The sequence below is a fragment of the Coregonus lavaretus genome (genome assembly GCF_964263955.1).
Source record: "Coregonus lavaretus genome assembly, chromosome: 2".
NCBI lineage: Eukaryota > Metazoa > Chordata > Actinopteri > Salmoniformes > Salmonidae > Coregonus > Coregonus lavaretus.
Genome location: NC_139989.1, coordinates 3,209,420 through 3,227,323, shown reverse-complemented (window position 1 = coordinate 3,227,323; position 17,904 = coordinate 3,209,420). Strand labels below are relative to the sequence as shown.

Genomic DNA, 17,904 nt, shown 5'->3' with positions numbered 1-17,904 from the left:
CTATTCTTCCACTGTCAATGGTTTGATACCCCTGCTTTATAGTGGCCATATCAGTACTTGCTGTTTGACTAGACGCTCAGGAGGGAACAGTAGATATTGTTTATTCCACACGCAATCTAACCACTGTTGCAGAAGAAAAAACAATCATCAGTCTGATTTCAAAATGAAACTTTAATTCATAATATACAGAAACCCCATGTCTTCAGTTTGAGGCCAGATAACTGACTCATGCTGTCAGCATTCTATTCATCCCATGAAGCAACCATCCCCATCGTTGTGTAGCTAGACATTTAATCAATCAAACCACATTTATAAACTAACAGATCTCCAACTACAGATCATAAAGTCTCTAAATATAAAATACATGTGATAGATAGTCGAAATGAGATGGTAGGTAGTAATATGTTTGATGGTAAGATTATAAGACCAACTGTTTTGTCAGTGTATATAAACTATTAGACACTAGAGGTGGATACTAGGTCTAGTATTTGATAGTCGTTGTATTTCTGTCTGTATCTATAGAGGTGGGGCTGAAATGACATGGGGATAGGGCATTGGGAGTAGGGGAGAAGTGTCTATGGCATTAGGGCAAGGTAATTGGACATAAATAACCCTTTGACCCTACAAACCCTAACCGCTGACCTCTGAACCTCCATCTAGTCGCAACCCGTTTGGTCGGTAACACTCATCTTGAAGGTGTCAATGTTTTCTTTAGCCAGCAGCTGCCTGGCATACTCTACTTTCTCAGCGGGCAGGAAGCGGGAGCGTCCCAGGATCCAGGCGTAGTCCACATGGAAAATCCTTAACACGTCAGTACAGCTGTACACCACCGCTCCACTCACATAGTCAGTACTCACCACCCAGTACGGACTGTAGGGAGTGACTGAGAGAGGGTTGGAAAGATGGGGGGAGGGAGAAGAGGTCGAGAGGATAGAGATTAAGACAGACACAGACTCAGAGTCACAGAGATGATGTCATTATCAGATTAACTGTCCTCTCTCACAGGCCCTGAGTCAGAGCTGAACTCATCAACATCGAACCTCTGACTCCAGAGAGGAGTGAGACAGGGTTAGATCATCCAGTACACTAGAGTAACAAGACCTCTGCAACAGCAGATACTCATTAGAGACTCTATAGTGTCATGGTAATGGAGTTATAGACAGTAGAGACTCAGTAGAGACTTGATAGAGTCATGGTAATAGAGTTATAGACAGTAGAGACTCAGTAGAGACTTGATAGAGTCATGATAATAGAGTTATAGACAGTGGAGATTTGATAGAGTCATGGTAATGCAGTTATAGTCAGTAGAGACTTGATAGAGTCATGGTAATAGAGTTATAGACAGTAGAGACTCAGTAGAGACTTGATAGAGTCATGGTAATATAGTTATAGACAGTAAAGACTCAGTAGAGACTTGCTAGTCATGGTAATAGTTATAGACAGTAGAGACTTAGTAGAGACATGATAGTCATGGTAATAGAGTTATAGACAGTAGAGACTCAGTAGAGACTTGATAGTCATGGTAATGGAGTTATAGACAGTAGAGACTTGATAGAGTCATGGTAATGGAGTTATATACAGTAAAGACTCAGCAGAGACTTGATAGTCATGGTAATAGAGTTATAGACAGTAGAGACTCAGAAGAGACTTGATAGAGTCATGCTAAAAGAGTTATAGACAGTAGAGACTCAGTAGAGACTTGATAGAGTCATGATAATAGAGTTTATTGACAGTAGAGACTCAGTAGAGACTTGATAGAGTCATGGAAATAGAGTTATAGACAGTAGAGACTCAGTAGATACTTGATAGAGTCATGGTAATAGAGTTATAGACCGTAGAGACTCAGTAGAGACTTGATAGTCATGGTAATGGAGTTATAGACAGTAGAGACTTGATAGATTCATGGTAATGGAGTTATAGACAGTAGAGACTCAGTAGAGACTTGATAGTCATGGTAATGGAGTTATAGATAGTAGAAACTTGATAGAGTCATGGTAATAGAATTATAGACAGTAGAGCCTCAGTAGAGACTTGATAGTCATGGTAATGGAGGTATAGACAGTAGAGACTCAGTAGATACTTGATAGAGTCATGGTAATAGAGTTATAGACAGTAGATACTCAGTAGAGACTTGATAGTCATGATAATGGAGTTATAGACAGTAGAGACTTGATAGAGTCATGATAATAGAGTTATAGACAGTGGACATTTGATAGAATCATGGTAATGTAGTTATAGTCAGTACAGACTTGATAGAGTCATGGTAATATAGTTATAGACAGTAGAGACTCAGTATATACTTGATAGAGTCATGGTAATAGAGTTATAGACAGTATAGACTCAGTAGAGACTTGATAGAGTCATGGTAATATAGTTATAGACAGTAGAGACTCAGTAGATACCTGATAGTCATGTTAATAGAGTTGTAGACAGTAGAGACTCAGTAGAGACTTGATAGTCATAGTAATAGAGTTATAGACAGTAGAGACTTGATAGTCATGGTAATGGAGTTATAGACAGTTGAGAGTTGATAGAGTCATGGTAATGGAGTTATAGACAGTAGAGACTCAGTAGAGACTTGATAGTCATGGTAATGGAGTTATAGACAGTAGAGACTTGATAGAGTCATGGTAATAGAGTTATAGACAGTAGAGACTCAGTCGAGACTTGATAGTCATGGTAATAGAGTTATAGACAGTGGAGACTCAGTAGAGACTTGATATAGTCATGGTAATAGAGTTATAGACAGAGACTCAGTAGAGACTTGATAGAGTCATGGTAATAGAGTTGTAGACAGTGGAGACTCGGTAGAGACTTGATAGTCATGGTAATAGAGTTATAGACAGTAGAGACTCAGTAGAGACTTGATAGTCATGGTAATGGAGTTATAGACAGTTGAGAGTTGATAGAGTCATGGTAATGGAGTTATAGACAGTAGAGACTCAGTAGAGACTTGATAGTCATGGTAATTGAGTTATAGACAGTAGAGACTTGATAGAGTCATGGTAATACGTTATAGACAGTAGAGACTCAGTAGAAAATTGATGGAGTCATGGAAATAGAGTTTTAGACTGTAGAGACTCAGTAGAGACTTGATAGTCATGGTAAAAGAGTTATAGACAGTATAGACTCAGTAGAGACTTAATAGAGGTGTGGTAATATAGTTATAGACAGTAGAGACTCAGTAGAGACTTGGTAGAGTCATGGTAATAGAGTTATAGACAGTAGAGACTTGATAGAGTCCTGATAATAGAGTTATAGACAGTGGACATTTGATAGAGTCATGGTAATGTAGTTATAGTCAGTAGAGACTTGATAGAGTCATGGTAATATAGTTATAGACAGTAGAGACTCAGTATAGACTTGATAGAGTCATGGTAATAGAGTTATAGACAGTAGAGACTCAGTAGAGACTTGATAGAGTCATGGTAATATAGTTATAGACAGTAGAGACTCAGTAGATACCTGATAGTCATGGTAATATAGTTGTAGACAGTAGAGACTCAGTAGAGAGTTGATAGTCATGGTAATAGAGTTATAGACATTAGAGACTCAGTAGAGACTTGATAGTCATGGTAATGGAGTTATAGACAGTAGAGAGTTGATAGAGTCATGGTAATGGAGTTAGACAGTAGAGACTCAGTAGAGATTTGATAGTCATGGTAATAGAGTTAGACAGTAGAGACTTGATAGAGTCATGGTAATAGAGTTATAGACAGTAGAGACTCAGTCGAGACTTGATAGTCATGGTAATAGAGTTATAGACAGTGGATATTTGATAGAGTCATGGTAATACAGTTATATACAAGAGAATTGATAAAGCCATGGTAATACAGTTATAGACAGTAGAGACTCAGTAGAGACTTGATAGAGTCATGGTAATAGAGTTATATACAGTAGAGACTCAGTAGAGACTTGATAGAGTCATGTTAATGGAGTTATAGACAGTAGAGACTCAGTAGAGACTTGATAGAGTTATGGTAATAGAGTTATAGACAGTAGAGACTTGATATAGTCATGGTAATAGAGTTATAGACAGTGGAGATTTGATAGAGTCATGGTAATACAGTTATAGTCAGTAGAGACTTGATAGAGTCATGGTAATATAGTTATAGATAGTAGAGACTCAGTAGAGACTTGATAGAGTCATAGTAATAGAGTTATAGACAGTAGATACTTTATAGAGTCATGATAATACAGTTATAGACAGTGGAGACTCCGTAGAGACTTGATAGAGTCATGGTAATAGAGTTATAGACAGTGGAGACTCCGTAGAGACTTGATAGACATGGTAATGGAGTTATAGACAGTAGAGACTTGATAGAGTCATGGTAATGGAGTTATAGACAGTAGAGACTCAGTAGAGACTTGATAGTCATGAAAATTGAGTTATAGACAGTAGAGACTTGATAGAGTCATGGTAATAGAGTTATAGACAATAGAGACTCAGTAGAGATTTGATAGTCATGGTAATGGAGTTATAGACAGTAGAGATTTGATAGAGTCATGGTAATAGAGTTATAGACAGTAGAGACTCAGTAGAAACTCGATAGAGTCATGGTGATAGAGTTATAGACAGTAGATACTCAGTAGAGACTTGATAGTTATGGTAATATAGTTATAGACAGTAGAGACTCAGTAGAGACTTGATAGTCATGGTAATAGAGTTATAGACAGTAGAGACTCAGTAGAGACTTGATAGTCATTGTAATGGAGTTATAGACAGTAGAGACTTGATAGAGTCATGGTAATGGAGTTATAGACAGTAGAGACTCAGTAGAGACTTGATAGTCATGGTAATGGAGATATAGACAGTAGAGACTTGATAGTCATGGTAATAGAGTTATAGACAATAGAGACTCAGTAGAGACTTGATAGTCATGGTAATAGAGTTATAGACAGTAGAGACTTGATAGAGTCATTGTAATAGAGTTATAAACATTAGAGACTTGGTAGAGTCATGGTAATAGAGTTATAGACAGTGGAGATTTGATAGAGTCATGGTAATACAGTTATAGTCAGTAGAGACTTGATAGAGTCATGGTAATAGAGTTATAGAAAGTAGAGACTCAGTAGAGACTCGATAGAGTCATGGTGATAGAGTTATAGACAGTAGAGACTCAGTCGAGACTTGATAGTCATGGTAATAGAGTTATAGACAGTGGAGATTTGATAGAGTCATGGTAATACATTTATAGACAAGAGACTTGATAAAGCCATGGTAATACAGTTATAGACAGTAGAGACTCAGTAGAGACTTGATAGAGTAATGGTAATAGAGTTATATACAGTAGAGACTCAGTAGAGACTTGATAGAGTCATGGTAATAGAGTTATAGACAGTAGAGACTCAGTAGAGACTTGATAGAGTCACGGTAATAGAGTTATAGACAGTAGAGACTTGATAGAGTCATTGTAATAGAGTTATAGACAGTGGATATTTGATAGAGTCATGGTAATACAGTTATAGTCAGTAGAGACTTGATAGAGTCAGGGTAATATAGTTATAGATAGTAGTGACTCAGTAGAGACTTGATAGAGTCATGGTAATAGAGTTATAGACAATAGAGACTCAGTAGAGACTTGATAGTCATGGTAATAGAGTTATAGACAGTAGAGACTATATAGAGACTTGATAGAGTCATGGTAATAGAGTTATAGACAGTAGAGACTTGATAGTGTCATCGTAATGGAGTTGTAGACAGTAGAGACTCAGTAGAGAATTGATAGAGTCATGGTAATAGAGTTATAGACAGTAGAGACTTGATAGAGTCATGGTAATACAGTTATAGACAGACTTGATAGAGTCATGGTAATACAGTTATAGACAGTAGAGATTCAGTGAGATTCAGTAGAGACTTGATAGAGTCATGGTAATAGAGTTATAGACCGTAGAGACTCAGTAGAGACTTGATAGAGTCATAGTAATAGAGTTATAGATAGTAGAGATTCAGTAGAGACTTGATAGAGTCATGGTAATGGAGTTATAGACAGTAGAGACTCAGTAGAGACTTGATAGTCATGGTAATGGAGTTATAGACAGTAGAGACTTAATATAGTCATGGTAATAGGGTTATAGACAGTAGAGACTCCGTAGAGACTTGATAGAGTCATGGTAATAGAGTTATAGACAGTAGAGACTCAGTAGAGACTTGATAAAGTCATGGTAATAGAGTTATAGACAGCAGAGACTCACAGTAGGAGAAGCTGACTCCCAGTTTGGCTGGGTTGTTTGGGTCTTTGACCACTGCTGTCCCCTCCAGAGTCCGCACCTTACCTTTACTGGAGGCAGAGATATACACTGTTAACTCTTTTAGAAAAACCATGTCTATGAGAAAACCGTACTAGCTTTCAGTTCAGGGAGGACAGTCGACTTCTAAATGTCTATGTATGAGGTAAGGTTAGACATAGTTCAGACACACACATACACACTCAAACACAAATAAATACTAACTAGAACTGGGAGTTTAGGACTCTGATGGTGCCGTCTTCCCTCAGAGAGTAATCGGCCTGGATGCACTTCCCTCTCTCAAAGGATGCTGGAAGTTTCGCTATCTCATACCACGTGCCCAGGAACTGATAAGGGTAGGAGAAGGGGTTGTTAAAAAGGTACGCTTTAGATCACAAAAAAGCTCTGTGTTTGTGTGTTTGTGTGTGTGTGTGTGTGTGTGTGTGTGTGTGTGTGTGTGTGTGTGTGTGTGTGTGTGTGTGTTTGTGTGTGTACCTGCTGCAGGTTGAAGTTGGGCTGGACGCTGGGGGTGGGGCATCGACCCCAGTGGTATGTCTGGGCGGAGACCAGAGGGAGAAGGAGGAGGATCCAAAATATAGGAAACATTTTTCTTATGGGAGAAGAGAACAGATGGGGAAGAACAGTAAAGCCATGAGGTATTGTAAAGCTGTATGCCTTTGAAGTACAGGTAACCGTGACAACAGGTTAGCGTGACTATCTGAAATCCTTTGCATTCCATCATTTGTCCCTTGACATGCCATCTGAGCAATTAAACTCTTCAGGCAGTCTACATGACACCTATACAGCTACACCTGTTCCTCCAGTTCCCGTCCCTGTGAACTTGTTTATATGATGGGGACACTGTGTGTGAGCCCCTATGGGAACTGTGCCCAACCCTCAGAATACAAAACATACCAGCCTCAATGGTCTTATGACCTTCATCCTACATTGAAAAACAACATCTGAATCCTGCCAGTGTGATTTAAATAGAAAGCTTTGCACCTAAATCTCAAAGACGGGTTGTAAAAAAAGACAGGGCAAAACAAAGTGTCAAAAACATAATGTTATACTGTACACTTAAAAATAACGATAATACTTTTTATTTAGCAGATGCCTTTCAGGACTACATAAAGGCCTACTTACTCCACTGTAGGCTAGACTACTATTTATTTCAATATGATCTGTTTACATCGACTTTTGCTACATTGACAAAGGAGTTCAGCCAAATGTCATCCCATGACGTCACACAGGGTGCGTTCGTAAATTCACTCTGTCTATCTACTCCGACTTCAGAGCACTCTCGTCTGAGTGTGCCAGAGCGCAGAATAACTGATGAATTTATGAACGCTCAACACCTGTTGAATATGGCCGGTGTCAGTGAACGTCGGCAAAAAAGCGTAATTAATGTGTTGCCAGCAGCACAGTTACAGTCACCAACGCTCTGGATAACATTAAAACAGCCTAACCAGCTCTGCTAGGGCGAGTAAAATGGTCAGAGTGAAGTGTTCTCTCATTTGTGTCGGAAAGTAGCTAGCTAGCTAGCCAACGTTAGCCAATTAAGCTTGGGTGCTTGACTGCAGTTGTGTGGTCAGAACGCTCGGATCAACCCTACTCCTCGGCCAGAGCGTCCAGTGTGCGCTCTTAACGCTCCGAGAGCCGAAACGCTCTGAATTTACGAACGGACAATCTGACAACGCGCTGAATTTACGCACTCCAGATTGAATTTACGAACACAACCACAGTCACTTTACATTACTATGTTCCAAGCATGCATCATGTTTTAGATAGTCTTTTTTTTTGTTTACTGTTATTTGAATATTTATCAGTTCTTACCAGTATGCTATTTACAAACTTTATCGAATGAATTTCTAGACACCCAAATATGTTACATAATAAATGTATAAATAATACTTTTTCACCATCTCCAACCTACAGACCTATAAGATAAATGTTTCTTACCTGTGCGCTTACACACTTTATCAAGAAGTAGCCACTGCACAAATATGTATATTCAGCAGAATATATTTCCTAAAGTTGCTGTATCGCTTAGGTCTCGGTATGACAGAGAGTGAGGGTGTGTCTGTCTGTCTGAGAGTGCACCCAGCACAAGGCAGGTGATTAGCGAAATTGTTGTCATGAGACCGTTCCCTCTGGGTGCAGTCTGGAGAGAGGGGGGCAAAGAGAGAGAGAATGTGTCTGTTGTGTGTTTATCAGAAGATGCTGTCTTGTCATTTAACTGCTGATTCAGGCTTTCGCCTCCTCTTATCGTTCTATTACAGGAAAATCACAGTGAGTTAGGCCCCATCCCAATAGTCTTCAAATGAACAAACAAAAGAAAACAAATGAAATATAACTTAATTATTTCATAAGATAATGTAGTTACAGTTACTAAGCTATGTGTGTGTGTGTGTGTGTGTGTGTGTGTGCGTGTGTGTGTGTGTGTGTGTGTGTGCCTGTGTGTTTGGTTTTACTATCCTTTTGGGAACAAGAATTCCACAAGGACAGTAAAACAAGGAACATTCGGAGAAGTGTGGACCTTTCGCCGGTCCCCACAAGGAAAAAGGCTATTAAAGGCTTAGGGGTTAGGTCTATGGTTAGGGTAACGGTTAAGGTTAGAATTAGGGTTAGGGGTTAGGTGTAGGGTCAGGAGTTAGGTTTAGGGGTTTGGGAATCTATTGTTTGGTCCCCACAAGGATAGTAAAACAAACGTGTGTGTGTGTCTGTGTGCCTGTGTGTTTGTTCTCAGGCCACAGCCTGTCTGATCTGAGGTCCCCACTGATGGCCTCCTGGACACCATGGAGATGACTGATGACATCACTGGCAATGAGCGTGTGCAGGCAAGAATCCAGGCAAAGTCGACATGGAACAGACCTAGGGGTGTTGGATTCCAAATAAGTCAATTCACATTCCTACTACAGCAGTCCATTCCAAGCAGTGGAAGCTGTTGAGGGGAGGATGGCTCATAATAATGGCAGGAATGGAGCGAATGGAATGGCATCAAACCATGTGTTTTTTTAAATATTTTTTTTATTTAACCTTTATTTAACCAGGTAAGCCAGTTGAGAACAAGTTCTCATTTACAACTGCGACCTGGCCAAGATAAAGCAAAGCAGTGCGATAAAAACAACAACACAGAGTTACATATGGGGTAAACAAAACATAAAGTCAAAAATACAACAGAAAATATATATACAGTGTGTGCGAATGTAGTAAGTTATGGAGGTAAGGCAATAAATAGGCCATAGTGCAAAATAGTTACAATTTCGTATTAACACTGGAGTGATAGATGTGCAAAAGATGATGTGCAAATAGAGATACTGGGGTGCAAATTAGCAAAATAAATAACAATATGGGGATGAGGTAGTTGGGTGGGCTAATTTCAGAATGGCTGTGTACAGGTGCAGTGATCGGTAAGCTGCTCTGACAACTGATGCTTAAAGTTAGTGAGGGAGATAAGTCTCCAGCTTCAGAGATTTTTGCAGTTCGTTCCAGTCATTGGCAGCAGAGAACTGGAAGGAATGGCGGCCAAAGGAGGTGTTGGCTTTGGGGATGACCAGTGAGATATACCTGCTGGAGCGCAGACTATGGGTGGGTGTTGCTATGGTGACCAGTGAGCTAAGATAAGACAGGGATTTGCCTAGCAGTGATTTATAGATTTATAGCAGTTTGATGTATTTGATACCATTCCACCAATTCCGCTCCAGCCATTACCACGTGCCCGCTCTCCCCAATTAAGGTGCCACCAACCTCCTGTGATTCCAAGTCATATTCAGTTACAAATTGGTTAGGAATTCCCAGGCCAGTCTTAATAATCTGTGCAGGAGTAGTCCAGAGAAAAACTACTGTAGTCTGTACACAGAACCCAGTATAGATCACCTGGGAAACCTAGACACACAGAGAGAGATAGGTGAGGTAGGGGCAGGGGGTTCAGGGTTGATTTGGGGCTAGAAGCTAGGGGTGGTTGGGACTAGGTCCACGTCTCATCTTTGAAAAAGCTGACAACCAACATGGTTGGTTGGGAGGCGTTTTTTACTTTGGCCACGCCCTCAATATAGTTCGCCACCCCATTGGCCCTGTGGGGAGGAGCCTAAATATAATCATAATAATAATAATAATAATGGATTTATTTTATATAGCGCTTTTCAATACAAGAAGAATCTCAAAGTTGTTTTAAAAATAAAAACAAAACATAACAACAGGAAAATTGCTGATGCACAAACACATTTTGAAATTGCACCTTGTGTATTCTACTGTTATAACTCTCAACATTAAGTTGAGAGAAATATCATATTGGTAACTAACCCCTTCTATCTGTGGTTGAGACCACTGGTAGAGACCAATGGTTTATATATACACTAGATTACTTATTGAAGGCGCTGTGTTGAAGACATCGAGCCTCAATATTGGGACTCTCCCACCATTGTAAAAAGTATTTTGGAAGCTATGGAAATGCACTTATTAATGTCTACATTCGTTTTGCCACGTTTATTCTATTACAGACACCTTAATGCATACTTTTAAATTATATTATGTGAGCTAAAACATTTTTGAGGTGACTAAAGTTACTGTCCCCATTACAGAAAAAATACTTAAATACATGTAATTTTGTCCTTGAAACATTTAATTGAAATATTGTAGAATTCCATTCGTTCCTATGGAGGACTGCTCCTTCTGGGGAGTGCCAATATGGCCGACTGGTGGCTTCAGAGCTTCTCAAGACAAAACATAGCATGAGCAATCCCAACTGAGTACCTAAAATAAAATAAATAAAAACATAGGAATCAGTCCAGTGAGTCGAGTCCAGTGATAATGAAACCGAGCACTGATTGGCTGAAGTTATAGTTGATCGTGCGCACTACTTTGGTTAGGGAGACGGAGGTCAGGGGAGAGTAATTGGTAGGTAAATTAAACTGGAATAATTAGCTAGCTAGATAGTTAAAATACTTTTATTTAGTCAACAAAGACTTGAATCTGCCATTCATATATTACGTCACTGTTGTTAGCTAGCTACTTGATGGAAAAATATCCATTAGCTACCTAGTTTTAACATTAGCTAGCTGGTAACGTTAGCTAGTCGGTTTGCGATCACGCTTTAGCTAAAGTTAGCTTGTTCGCTAACTAAGAGAGATAAGCAACAACATTGCTATAATAGTAGCTGAAAACTGAAACTGATCACATTTTCCTGTTGAAAAGGACGGACAGCTAACTAGCTACTTAGCTTAGCCTTTGGAGGCTTGGTTGTTAGTGTGATGGCATGGGTGATGTTTATACTGTGACGTCATAAACGCCTACATGAACTGAACCTTTTTGGCATTATTTTTCAAGCTCATGAATGATGTAGCTGTCCTAGTAGATAGCTACTGACCTGTCTTTACCTCCTGACTTGTCATTTGTAACAGCACACTGTTTGAATCTTAGAAATGGTCTGAAATGGTCTGTAGCTGACAGATTTCCAGCGGCATTGGGGCTTTGAGGGAGAATGCTGCGCAGGACCGTCTCCTTCCCCATTGAGGTAATATATAGTTATATCTAGAATTCGTTCATATTGTGCCAACACAAAAAAAAATGGTGTATTGCTTTGGCAACATCGGATTATTTCAGTTTCATGTCAATAAAGCTCACCTGAGTACTGTACTAGTAGTCTGCCATTTTGCTTTACAGTAATATATTTGTTAGCACTTTCAGAGATGTGTATGTAGGCTTAAAGCCTTTCCAGATGAAGTTGTTGTGGTTCTAATGTAGACGAGGCGGCTGCAGCAGCTGGGTCTATTAAACTGTGCCCCCCACGGTGTGACATCATGCTCGGTGCTCGACCTCCCAGCTCTCCTCCGAGGTCACCAGGGTTCACGACAACGGGAAGATGAGCGGCGGGGCCGGTACTGGGGGCCTGCCGAGGCTGGCCAATGGGAAGATGAGCAGCGGGGCCGGTACCGGGGGCCTGCCGAGGCTGGCCAATGGGAAGATGAGCAGCGGGGCCGGTACCGGGGGCCTGCCGAGGCTGGCCAATGGGAAGATGAACAGCGGGGCCAGTACCGGGGGCCTGCCGAGCCTGGCCAATGGGAAGATGAGCGGCGGGGCCGGTACCGGGGGCCTGCCGAGGCTGGCCAATGGGAAGATGATGGTGGGTTAGTGGTCGCACCCTCTTCTAATGGTGCGTGTCGACTTGTCGAACAATATACAATTTTGTCCAATTTGGATTATTTACCTTATCAACTCAGAGAGTGGGAAGTGGGAAGTGGGGTGGAACTGGGGTCTTGGTTGTGAGAGTGGGAAATGAGATGGAACTGGGCTCTTGAGGTGTCAACCATGCAGTAGTAGTCAGATTCATTGACACATCAGGGATGTATGTGTAACACTTGGTCCTTTCTCTCCTCTTTCCTGTCCCCTGTGTAGGTAGCACCGGGGGACCCAGATGGAGGGATATGTATGCCAGCCCAGACCAGCTAAGGTGAACATACACACACACACAGTTATAGCCATAGCCTTCCTCTATCTGCTCAAATCTGTGTGTCCACACATTTCGCTGCTCTGTGTGTGTGTTTAGGTCAGACTCAGTGGAAGATGATGGCTATGATTATGAAGGTGAGTTTTTAATAAGTTATTGGCTGCTCTTTACAACCAATTCAAAGGTGTGTGTGTTGTGGGGTGGGGAGGGGGGGGTTGTGTGTCTGTTTTGATGTTTTGTGTGTGTGTGTGTTTCAGAGGAGAAGCAGAATGATGAGTCTGTCAGGCTGTACGTGTCAGAGGAGGAGAGGATCCTCAACTCTGCAGACCTGTGAGTGCCTTACACCCAGACAACTCCTAGCAAATACAATTGTATTTGTATACAACAGGTGTAGACTTTACTGTGTAATGCTTACTTAGGAGCCCATTCCCAACAATGCAGTTAAAAAGTAAGAACAATTAGCAACAAAAATAAAGGAATTAGTAACACAATAATATAACAATAACGAGGCTATATATAAGGAGTAACGGTAGCAATGTGCAGGGGTATAAGGTAGTTGAGGTAATTGAGGTAATATGTACATGTAGGTAGGGGTAAAAGTGACTAGGCAATCGGGATATATAATAAACAGAGTAGCAGCAGCGAGTGTGAAAGTGTGTCTGTGTGTGTGTGAGAGTGTATGTGTGTGTTGGAGTGTCAGTATAGTATGTGTGAATGTGTGGGTAGAGTCCAGTGAGTGTGCATAGAGCCAGTGCAAAATAAAAGTGGGGTCAATGCAAATAGTCCGGGTAGCCATTTGATTAACTGTTCAGCAGTCTTATGGCTTGGGGGTAGAAGCTGTTAAGGAGCCTTTTGGTCCCAGGCGCTCCGGTACTGCTTGCCATGCGGTAGCAGAGAGAACAGTCTATGACTTGGGTGGCTAGAGTCTTTGACCATTTTTGGGGCCTTCCTCTGACCGCCTAGTATAGAGGTCCTGGATGGCAGGGACCTCAGTCCCAGTGATGTACTGGGCCGTACGCACCACCCTCTGTAGCGCTTTGCAGTCGGATGCCAAGCAGTTGCCATACGAAGTGGTGATGCAGCCAGTCAAGATGCTTTCAATGATGCAGCTGTGTAACTTATTGAGGATCTGAGGGCCCATGGCAAATCTTTTCAGCCTCCTGAGGGGGAAGAGGCGTTGTCGAGCCCTCTTAGCGACTGTGTTGGTGTGTTTGGACCATGATAGGTCCTTAGTGATCTGGACACCAAGGCTGTTGTGATAGCAGGTGGTGTACTTACCACTTTCTAACGTGTGGGTTTGTAGGAGTTCAGAGGAGAGGCGTGATGTTCTAGCAGAGTTGGTGTATTCCCGAAGCAGACTGAAGCAATTGAACTCAGAGCTGCAGAGAACAGTGGACGTAGCTGATGACAGCAACACACTGCTACGCACCGAGAACACTGCCCTGCGCAACCAAGTCAAAGGGTAACTGTATTAGCAACCACACACACTGCCCTGCACAACCAAGTTAAAGGGTAACTGTATTAGCAACCACACACACTGCCCTGCGCAACCAAGTCAAAGGGTAACTGTATTAGCAACCACACACACTGCCCTGCGCAACCAAGTCAAAGGGTAACTGTATTAGCAACCACACACACTGCCCTGCACAACCAAGTCAAAGGGTAACTGTATTAGCAACCACACACACTGCCCTGCACAACCAAGTCAAAGGGTAACTGTATTAGCAACCACACACACTGCCCTGCACAACCAAGTCAAAGGGTAACTGTATTAGCAACCACACACACTGCCCTGCACAACCAAGTCAAAGGGTAACTGTATTAGCAACCACACACACTGCCCTGCACAACCAAGTCAAAGGGTAACTGTATTAGCAACCACACACACTGCCCTGCACAACCAAGTCAAAGGGTAACTGTATTAGCAACCACACACACTGCCCTGCACAACCAAGTCAGATGTAACCATCAATCAGTCAGTCTGTTCATCATTATTTGTGTGTGTGTGTTTGTCAGGATGAAGCAGTCAATCCATGAATCAGAGCAGCTGATGGATGAACTGGAGGAGATCCGGAGCCTATTGGTTGAGAAGGACGATGCTACGGGCAACCTGGAGGCCTACATCAAACAACTGGTGGGTAACCAGGAAGTGGTGTACAGCAATAGTAAACAAGAAACCATCAGTGGAGGCTGCTGAGGGGAGGACGGCTCATAATAATGGCTGAAATGGAGCGAATGGCATCACATAGAAACCATGTGTTTGATACCATTCCACTGATTCCGCTCCAGACATTACCACGAGGCCATCCTTCCCAATTAAGGTGGAAACCATATATACAGTATCTCACAAAAGTGAGTACACCCCTCACATTTTTGTAAATATTTGAGTATATATTTTCATGTGACAACACTGAAGAAATGACACTTTGCTACAATGTAAAGTAGTGAGTGTACAGCTTGTATAACAGTGTACATTTGCTGTCCCCTCAATAACTCAACACACAGCCATTAATGTCTAAACCGCTGGCAACAAAAGTGAGTACACCCCTAAGTGAAAATATCCAAATTGGGCCCTAAGTGTCAATATTTTGTGTGGCCACCATCATTTTCCAGCACTGCCTTAACCCTCTTGGGAATGGAGTTCACCAGAGCTTCACAGGTTGCCACTGGAGTCCTCTTCCATGACGACATTACGGAGCTGGTGGATGTTAGAGACCTTGCACTCCTCCACCTTCTGTTTGAGGATGCCCCACAGATGCTCAATAGGGTTTAGGTCTGGAGACATGCTTGGCCAGTCCTTCACCTTTACCCTCAGCTTCTTTAGCAAGGCAGTGGTCGTCTTGGAGGTGTGTTTGGGGTCGTTATCATGTTGGAATACTGCCCTGCGGCCCAGTCTCTGAAGGGAGGGGATCATGCTCTGCTTCAGTATGTCACAGTACATTTTGGCATTCATGGTTCCCTCAATGAACTGTAGCTCCACAGTGCCGGCAGCACTCATGCAGCCCCAGACCATGACACTCCCACCACCATGCTTGACTGTAGGCAAGACACACTCGTCTTTGTACTCCTCACCTGGTTGCCGCCACACACACTTGACACCATCTGAACCAAATAAGTTTATCTTGGTCTCATCAGACCACAGGACATGGTTCCAGTAATCCATGTCCTTAGTCTGCTTGTCTTCAGCAAACTGTTTGCGGGCTTTCTTGTGCATCATCTTTAGAAGAGGCTTCCTTCTGGGACGACAGCCATGCAGACCAATTTGATGCAGTGTGCGGCGTATGGTCTGAACACTGGCAGGCTGACCCCCCACCCCTTCAACCTCTGCAGCAATGCTGGCAGCACTCATACGTCTATTTCCCAAAGACAACCTCTGGATATGACGCTGAGCACGTGCACTCAACTTCTTTGGTCGACCATGGCGAGCCCTGTTCTGAGTGGAACCTGTCCTGTTAAACCACTGTATGGTCTTGGCCACCGTGCTGCAGCTCAGTTTCAGGGTCTTGGCAATCTTCTTATAGCCCAGGCCATCTTTATGTAGAGCAACAATTCTTTTTTTCAGATCCTCAGAGAGTTCTTTGCCATGAGGTGCCATGTTGAACTTCCAGTGACGAGTGTGAGAGCGATGACACCAAATTTAACACACCTGCTCCCCATTCACACCTGAGACCTTGTAACACTAACAAGTCACATGACACCGGGGAGGGAAAATGGCTAATTGGGCCCAATTTGGACATTTTCACTTAGGGGTGTACTCACTTTTGTTGCCAGCGGTTTAGACATTAATGGCTGTGTGTTGAGTTATTTTGAAGGGACAGCAGATTTACACTGTTATACAAGCTGTACACTCACTACTTTACATTGCAGCAAAGTGTCATTTCTTCAGTGTTAATAATAATATAATATTCAGTGTTGTCACATGAAAAGATATACTCAAATATTTACAAAAATGTGAGGGGTGTGCTCACTTTTGTGAGATACTGTATATGACAAATAAAACCAGGCAACTGAACACACCTGATTTGACCAATCACCTCACCAACTGAGCTAATTGGTCAATATGAAGTAACTTGGGAAGAAAGTATTAATAAACTGATGGTGAGAAATACAACTGTTTTCAGGAGAAAGAGAAGGAGATTTTGGAGGACCAGATCGAGACCATCGGCAGTGAGGTATGTTGACCTAACCCTTTGACCCTGTTAGAACAGACAAACTGAAAGTTTTACTGGCCAGCCAATATGGAGGCATAATATACATTGTTTGTCCTCAAAACATCACATAACGTTTCTATTCTATTCTCTCGGTCTGTCTGTCTTTCACCCCTAGATGTCCCGTATTATACCAGACAGAGCCACTGACAAGAAGAAGATCACTAACCTCAGCCAGGCTCTACAAGCCTTACAGGTAACTCACACACACACTCAGGGGTATCCTACCACCAGATCAGAGGGGGGTCATTTGTTCCAGCCCTAATAGTAAATCGTAACGTGTGTGTGTGTGTGTGTGTGTGTGTGTGTGTGAGAAACAGCTTCAGCTCGAGGAGAGCAGACTCGCTTTGGATCACAGGGATGAGGTCATATGTAAGGTAGGTGACAACTACGTATTGAAGATAATGTTTACATTTGAAATATGCCCTAAATACCCAATAAATGTACAAAAAATTATTTAGACATGCTACATGGCTTGCCAGTTTAAATGTGGTCCATTGCAGTCTATTAGCTGGCTGGCCAGTGCTCAACATCCCTTTGTGTGTGTGTGTCTCTCCTACAGAAGGACTTTGTTGTTGAGCAGCTGGAGCAGTCCCTTACAGAGTACTCCTCCATCGCACAGGTACATCACACACACAAACATTTTACATACGCCTGATACAGACCTCACACACACATATTTAACTGATATACACTCTGGGCTTTATGTGTGTGTGTTTCTCTGTTCTCAGGATCTGAAGGAGAAGATGAAGGATCTGGAGAGCCAACTGGCAGAGGCCCTAGTGTAACTACACACACACACACAATCATAACATCCCTCACACATCACTCTCTAATTTTGTCACATATTGTTTGTAATAGCTCATACCCTCTCTCTCTTTCCCCATGTATTTCTCTCTTTCTCTGTCTGTAGTAATGGAGGAGAGGGGGGTTACATGGCATTAGATGGGACTCTGTCTGCAGCCACTCAGCGCTCCATCTCTCTAGGGGAGGAACTGGGTCTACTGCCACCCATAATGGTGG

The 17,904-nt window shown here is 42.1% G+C and overlaps 1 protein-coding gene across 1 annotated transcript; it reads right to left on the bottom strand.

The window, feature by feature from the left end:
- Positions 1-152: 152 nt before the first annotated feature.
- Positions 153-8,317, bottom strand: apodb (apolipoprotein Db). The gene is made up of 5 exons (XM_084187658.1): positions 8,188-8,317; positions 6,724-6,838; positions 6,454-6,575; positions 6,196-6,281; positions 153-883 (listed from the first exon to the last, which is right to left on the bottom strand). Exons 2-5 carry the CDS (start codon positions 6,832-6,834, stop codon positions 657-659), a joined length of 546 nt encoding a protein of 181 aa, XP_084043784.1. The 5' UTR covers positions 6,835-6,838; positions 8,188-8,317; the 3' UTR covers positions 153-656.
- Between the last annotated feature and the right edge of the window lie 9,587 nt (positions 8,318-17,904).